The 7,500-nt window shown below is 49.3% G+C and overlaps 1 protein-coding gene across 2 annotated transcripts in view; it reads left to right on the top strand.

Moving 5' to 3' along the window:
* The window catches only part of pard3ba (par-3 family cell polarity regulator beta a), a 168,772-nt gene that overhangs the window by 63,994 nt on the left and 97,278 nt on the right, over positions 1 to 7,500 (top strand). For both annotated transcript variants that reach the window (XM_076303066.1, XM_076303067.1), the window contains exons 8-10: positions 1,169 to 1,719; positions 4,435 to 4,574; positions 5,000 to 5,128. In XM_076303066.1, coding sequence (XP_076159181.1) covers positions 1,169 to 1,719; positions 4,435 to 4,574; positions 5,000 to 5,128 — 820 coding nt within the window. The remainder of the gene's footprint in view (positions 1 to 1,168; positions 1,720 to 4,434; positions 4,575 to 4,999; positions 5,129 to 7,500) is intronic.

Genomic DNA, 7,500 nt, shown 5'->3' with positions numbered 1-7,500 from the left:
ACACACACACACACACACACGCTTGTATACACTCTACTGTCTGCACTCTACATGCACATAAACACATTCACACACTCAGTTTGTCTTTCCTTCTCTCAGTCACTCTGTTTCACTCACTCATGTTCTCACTTACACACACACACACACACACACACACACACACACACACACACACACACACACACACACACACACACACACACATACACACACACACCCCCCCCCACACACACACACACACACTCTCACACACACACACACACACACACACACACACAGGCCTCACTCACACCCTTCCGTTCCCTCTCCTCTTGTCGAGACCACTCTGCTCAAAGTCTCCACAAAAGCGCTGTCTGTCTGTCTGTCTGTCACTCTTTTATTCATCTCAATCCCAAGCTGTGCTCATCAGAACAGGCGCAGCAGGCTCTCAAAAAGCTCCCAGTTGCACACACACACACACACACACACACACACACACACACACCACGGCCGTTAGAGAGAGAAGGGCGAGAGGAGCACAATGAGTGGAAAGAAACTGGGAAGAGAGGATTGAAATGATTTCCCTCTCAACCACACACACACACACACGCTCCACCACTAGGTGTTCCGGATTCATCCGGTCGGTGGTGTTCTGGACAGCTGTTTTGTAACCGCAGATAAGGCTCTGCCAGCTGTGTTTGAGATCGAGGAGTGGGATGTTCTGTTCACTTCCTACTGTTACTGAAGCATCTTAGTGGTGATGTTCCGTTCACTTCCTACTGTTACTGCAGCATCTTAGTGGTGATGTTAAAGGAGTGGGATATTCCGTTCACTTCCTACTGTTACTGAAGCATCTGAGCGTCCAAGACATTTGGTGCTTGGTTTGTAAGACTGTAGGATAGAGTTTAGAAAAGGCAGGATTGCACACTGCACTGAATTAATACATAATGCGTATATCGCCAAAGGCTACTGATAGATACTGGCATTGTGCTAATGTGGGAGGAGATATGTTGATGGGATGTCTGTGGTTGCTAATCATATATAATCCATTTTTCCCATTTTAGTAGAAGATCGACGGATGAATAGAAATGAATAGTGAATGAATAGTGTTGGCGTGAATGATTACTGGAGATACCTGCTGCCCTGTCCACAGTGGTTGTCAGGATGCTAATGCTCTTGTGTTTGCCAGGTCCCAGGAAGTCTTCAGGCAGGCGATGACCTCTTCCTCTCCGGTGCGTCTGGAGGTGCTGGCCATGTCCAACAAGCTCCGCTACGAGAAGACCCTGATCAGCCAGCTCTTCACCAACGACGGGTCTGGCGACGGGAACTTGACCAAACCCCGCAGCCCTCTTCTGCTGCGCCCCAAACTGGAGGCCCTGCGGGAGAGCCCCGAGTCCACACCACCCTCTCGCTCCCCGGATCCGCCAGCTGCCGCTCCCGCCATTGCCCCCGCCCCAGCTCCAGCTCCAGCACCTGCCCCGGCTGTTGCCCCTGCCCCTGTTCGAGCTGCCACCCCTCAGAGAGAGGAGCCCTCGGCCAGAAACACCCCCGAGCTGCCGCGCTCCGCCCTGTCCACGCCGCCCCGCGCCTCCTCCGCGTCCTCCGCCTCCTCCGCCTCCCCCACGCTGGCCAAGGGCCGCAGCGAGAGCCCCCTGGCCAAGAAGGGCCCCGCCCTCGCCACGCTGGTCAACCTGGCCAATAAGAAAGGAGGGAAGAAGATGAAGATCGACCTGAAGAAAGGTGCGTGTGAGAGAGGAAAAAAAAAAACAACAACAGAGAGGTGGAAAGAGAGGGATAGCAGAGATGAACGAGTGATGAACTGAGTGAATGAGTGAAGAGATGGAACGTGACAGAAAACACCTGGACTGTAATGTGAATGAATGAACGAGCGTGGAATGAGACTGGGGAAGTGAATGCGTGTGCTTCAGAATATGAGTCTATTAATATGAAGCAGCATATTGTTATAAGCGAATAAATGAGCCATAGCCACTCGTTAATTATAATCTCTCGTACATGCCGCTGTCTATTACACCTTTTTCTGTTATCCTGCTAATTGGCCTATTTGTATCAGTCATGTTTTTACAACCAGTCCAATGAGCCATACAGGTGCCACGCCACTGACACTAGAGCCCTTGATTGAAGCTGTTCAGTGATCGCTTAATCCTCGGGGCAATCTTGAGAGGGTGAATAAAAACTGATCGGAATTCAGTTGCAAGGTACATAAAGTGTCCGTAGGCGTAAAATTACACGGATAATACGCAGCTGATGTGCCAGTTTCATGGCCATTAGAGAAAAAAGGGGCCTTTTCCCTCCGAGTCTATTAAATGTCTATTGATCAGGAGGTTGCTTAGGGGAATTCATTATATACGCTGAAGTAGTGCTGGAGATGGGGAGAGAGAGAGAAAGAGAGGTGAGGGAGGAGAGATGGCGATGGAGAGAGAGAGAGAGAGGTGAGGGAGGAGAGGGAGATGGAGAACAGGATGAAGAGTCACCTCGGAGAGGAGTGTAGCTCTGTGCATATTTAACATGTGGAGAAGCTTTGGTGTGTGCGATTTCATCCTACCTGGTGTCTCTCTCTTTCTCTCTCTCTCTTTCTCTTTCTTTCTCTCTCTCTCTTTCTCTTTCTTTCTCTCTCTCTCTTTCTCTTTCTCTTTCTCTTGCCCCCTCCATTACTCTTCGCTCCTTCTTACATCATTTCTTTTCTCTCCTTTGTTTTTCTCTTTTCTCTTTTCTTTCTCTTTTCTCTTTTCTGCCCTCTCTTGCCCCCTTTTATTTTTCCTCCCCTCTCTGTGTCTCTCTTTCTCCCCTTCTTTGCTCTCCTCTTCCCCCCCTCCCCTCTCCTCCTCCTCTCCTGAGCTCTGATTGACAGGCTGTCTCAGTTTAAAACATTAATGGAACTCAGTCAGGTGCTCAGCTGGGAGATGAGATTTTCATCAGTTACCGTCTTTAGTATGCTGGATTGACTAGACCCCGCCATTGCGTGACTCCTCTCATTCGGAGTGTGTGTGTGTGTGTGTGTGTGTGTGTGTGTGTGTGTGTGTGTGTGTGTTTGTGAAAGAGTTATCCTGAGCTTCAGTAATCACAAATGTCTCCAGAGAGAGGTGAAACGAAAGTGAACGATATTCCAGGATGGCACCTGAAGTACCCCTCCCCTCTCTCATCTTTCTCCCTTCTCTGTCACTTCTCTCTCTTTGTTTTTTCCCTGTCTCCCTCCATCTTTGCCTGCCCCCCCCTCTCTCTGTCTCTCTCTTTCTCTATCTCTCTCTCTCTCTCTCTCTGTCTCTTTCTCTCTCTCTCTGTCTCTCTCTTTCTCTCTCTTTCTCTCTCTGTCTCTCTCTCTGTCTCGGTCATTCACTCCATCCCTCTCTGTTGCCTTTGGTCCGTGAGGTGTGCCCACACGTTAAATTAAAGCCAGACGCGACTAATCCTCATCAGGCGGGTGTGAATCACAGCTGCCCCCCCACCCCCCCACCAGCCTGAGGAGGACCATGCTGGAGAACCAGCACGCTAGCGTTTTAGTCGCTACACTGACCGCCCCCCCCCCCCCCAACACCCCAGCCAGCTCACCCACACTTAAGCCCGAATCGGGATGCGCCGGCCTGGCCTACAAGCTTCGGCAGTCCCCCTAGCCATGGAGCTTTTTCTCGATTTGGTGTCAGAGGGGTCAGTCTGCCATAAAACCCTTATTTTCCTCTTTTTGAACCTTTTTAAAGTAGTAGTTATTGATTTCTGGGAGGGCAGTCCTTCACTGCCTCTTTCTGTTTTGGCTTTTTCCACCCTATTTGATAATTGCATGGAGAAATTCATAGGCCAGTTGAATGATTTAGTGGGAGGGAATTTCCAGGCGACTTTGAATAATTGCAGTGCATTAATGGTAAATGTCAAACGGCCCGAGTGTAGCACAGCTTAGCTTCTCTCGCCGTCGTCATGGGAATAAAGTCCAATACTTATCCGAGGGATCTCATAATGACGGTTGTGAGAGCAATTGAACGTTTGTTTGGGTATATGTGTGTAATGTGTACTCTTTCAAGGCTTGATTTCAAGTAGAGATTTCAAGGCTTTGGCTGCACACATTTAAGAGGGAAGCCAAAAAGCTTTCAGTCGTCTCTGTGTACCTCGTTTTGTGGGAATGTGTGTGCAGTCCTATTTGAATGTGTGAGGCAACATTTTAAGCAAACTACATCTAAATCATCGGATTTGAACTCCTTTAACTTAAACTCCTTTAACTCGGACTTAAACTCCTTTAACTGTTTTGCATGTGATCATTCATTTAGCATTTGCTTTATTTAGTCATCCAAGACTGTAAATGAAATGTTCTGGATTACACAGGGCATTTGAGGATGTAGGGCATGTATGTGTTTTGATGAGGCATGGAGACTGCATTTGTGGTTTTGGAATCCTGTGTCCGTGTCCGTGTCTGTCCCCTAACCCTCCGCCTCCGTCTCCGCTCCTCAGGCACTGACGGTTTGGGTTTCACCGTGGTGACGCGCGACTCCTCGGTGCACGGCCCCGGGCCCATCCTGGTCAAAAGCATCCTGCCCAAAGGAGCCGCCATCAAAGATGGACGGCTGCAGTCGGGTGACCGCGTCCTGGAGGTAAGGCGCTCACTCACTCACTCACTCACTTTCTCACTCTTTCCCGTGCACCAATGACCTCTCAACTTTGGCCTCTGGCCTGCCCTCTGGCACAAAGACATGAATGAGGTTGGGAGCACGAAGGCTCAGATGTGTCGTGAGTAAATGCCCTGAAAGCCCTCCCTTTGTAGTGGATGTTGAAAGACTGTTGCAAAGCTCAGATCTGGTGTTGTCAGCAAGATTATGAATATGTTTGTAGTTCCTGGAGTTGGATGTGGTGTTTGTGAGGGTTTTGTTAGGAAGAGATTAATGTTGGATGTAATGAAACATGAAGCCTAGGCTTCTCTACATTGAGTTTGAACTCTCTGTTCAAGTGCTTATACAGTTTGCTATCTTCCTTACACTGTGTGTGTGTGTGCGTGTGCGTGTGCGTGTGTGTGTCCCAGGTGAATGGCGTGGACATCACAGGGCGCACTCAGGAGGAGCTGGTGGCCATGCTGCGCAGCACCAAGCTGGGGGAGAGCGTCTCCATGGTGGTGGCCCGGCAGGAGGAGATGTTCCTGCCTAGAGAACTGGTGAGTCATGACATCCCCCACTCTCTCTCTCTCTCTCTCTCTCTCTCTCTCTCTCTCTCTCTCTCTCTTTCTTTCTCTTGCTCACTCTTTCTTTTTCTTTCTCTCTCCCTCCCTCCCTCCATTGCTCTCTCCCTTGCTCTTGTTTTCTGTCCCTCTTTCTCTCTCCCTTTCTTTCCCTCCCTCTGTTCCTTACTGTCTCTTATCCCCCTCCCATCATCTTGCTCTGTGTCTGTATGGCTCAGTGTCACATTGGGTGTCTATTTTCCTTACTGACTTTCTGTCTCTCTTTTTTTTCTTCCACTCTGTGAGATTCTGCTCATTTTCCACTCCATCACTCTGTTTTAGTCAGGGTTGCAACCTTGCAAATACCCATGAGGCCTTGGGGGAGCAGGAAGTCCCACCCTTCCCTTTTCCTCATCCTGTCAATCAGGGGGGGATGTTGTGGATCTCTGATACGCTCAACTTGCACACTCCGAGAAAGTCTCTCCTTCATCCTGCCCTCCGTCAGATTTGTCGATTCAGCGCGCTACAGGAAGTCATCCGCGCATCCCTGCGCTGGGACAGGAAGCAGTGGTGCATGCTGGGTCGCGTGTGTGAAGGTGCTGGTCCCAGCTGCGTGTGTCACACTTCCTGTATTTGTGACCTTCCTTCAAAGCGCCCCTCAAAACTGTTTGTTTTTTCAGCCCCCTCCCCTCACTTTTTACAGCAGATGTCTGTGAGCCCCATTGGAGGATGAAGAAGCAGTGGCCCCACTGCTTTTTACCCATAAGCCCCCTCCACCAGGAAACTGTCCTTCCATTGTCTCCCCATTTCCTTTTAACCCATCTCAGATCTTTACGCAACTCATCAAAAGCGTAAAGGGCAGTAGGGTCAAGAGCTTTGGAGTACATACACAAGAGTATAGAGTCTCTCTCTTTCTCACACTCACTCTGACACACATTCAGACACTCACATACCCACACACATATGCACAAATCCTACATCTGTCTGCAAAGCACTTCCACACACTTGGTGTAGGTTATGCTTGTCTGTCAAGCTTTCTTTAATCTAATGGATGGCCTTCCGGATTACACTGCTCTGCTTCCTCAATATAGTGTTTGATGGCTTTGATGCACATAATACAGTAGACTCAGAAACGTGTCTATTCATCTGTCAACTCAACTTGGACAGTCACAGAGACTGCCACACGCATAGGCGCATACCCACAGTCAAGAACGCACACAGTCACATGTGGCGACCTAGAAAAACATACACACTTATTCAGATTTTTTCTGACACACATGGGTTTATAATATATTAATCCCCAAGGAAAAATATGTGAACCACATTTATTTAAACATGCCTACCAGCTAACTAGAGTTTGTGAGCTCTATATTTTACCAGTGTTATGCCAGTTCCAGCACTTTCCCAGTTGCATATCTTGCAGATGTCAATCAGAAACAAACCACTCACCGGGTCAGCCATGTCTTCATTCAGCCACAGACACTTTGTCTTTCATCCGCACTTCACACACTCACAGATCATGAAGATGTAGAGAGGTCCACATTGAGTAATGAAGGACCAGCTGCACTGTCAAAGCAGTGTGTTGGCATGAGTGTGTTCTCACACACACACACACACACACACACACACACATATATGCGCACGCGCATGCAAACGCACGCATACATACACACACACACGCACACATACACACACACACATACACACACACGCACGCACACACATTCGTACACAACAAGACACAACAGCCCTTTGGCAAGCGGTGTATCACGCATCCTACATAAAGCCCATGCAGAAAGCCAAGGCAACAAGCCTGAAAAGAAGCTGCTCCACTTCTGGCACCTCTATTCATCTGCAGCTGCGTTAAGCGCTCGGGCCTTCTCAGAGGAGCGGAAACGCATCAGGACGCGTCTCCTGTGAGCCTCATATTTAGAAAGACTGAAAGATAACGCAAATAATGCCGCTACGTCTCTTTCTCTTTCACCACCACCTGCTCTTTAGAAGACAAGTGCACACACAGCCTTTTCTGTGTGTGTTGCCATGCTGTTAAAGTGTCTCAAGTTGATGTAGGCTCGTAAGTGTGTGTGTGCATCTGCGTGTTACTGTCAGCTTATAGAAAGCCCCCCCTCCACCCAACATCACCAAGAGCTGGTTTATTTAGCGCCTACTGCTCCCCGTGAGGGCAGACAGTGTGGGAAGAGGCCAAGCGCTGTTCCTGTTTGTGACGAATCAAAGCAGGAAGGGCGGCCGCCGCAGGGATGAATGGACCGCTCAGCAGCAGCAGCAGCACCGGCAGCTCTATTTTAATGTGTCTGGCCGACGGCGGGGGGGTTTGTAGGCCGTTGACAGAATTAGGGGGCTGTTGTCGT

The sequence above is a fragment of the Alosa pseudoharengus genome, unplaced genomic scaffold (assembly GCF_046254945.1).
Source record: "Alosa pseudoharengus isolate Yale_2024_CS ecotype anadromous, Long Island Sound unplaced genomic scaffold, YU_APseudo_1.1 YU_APseudo_1.1_scf_24, whole genome shotgun sequence".
Lineage (NCBI taxonomy): Eukaryota > Metazoa > Chordata > Actinopteri > Clupeiformes > Clupeidae > Alosa > Alosa pseudoharengus.
This window is presented reverse-complemented; position numbering and strand designations above follow the sequence as displayed.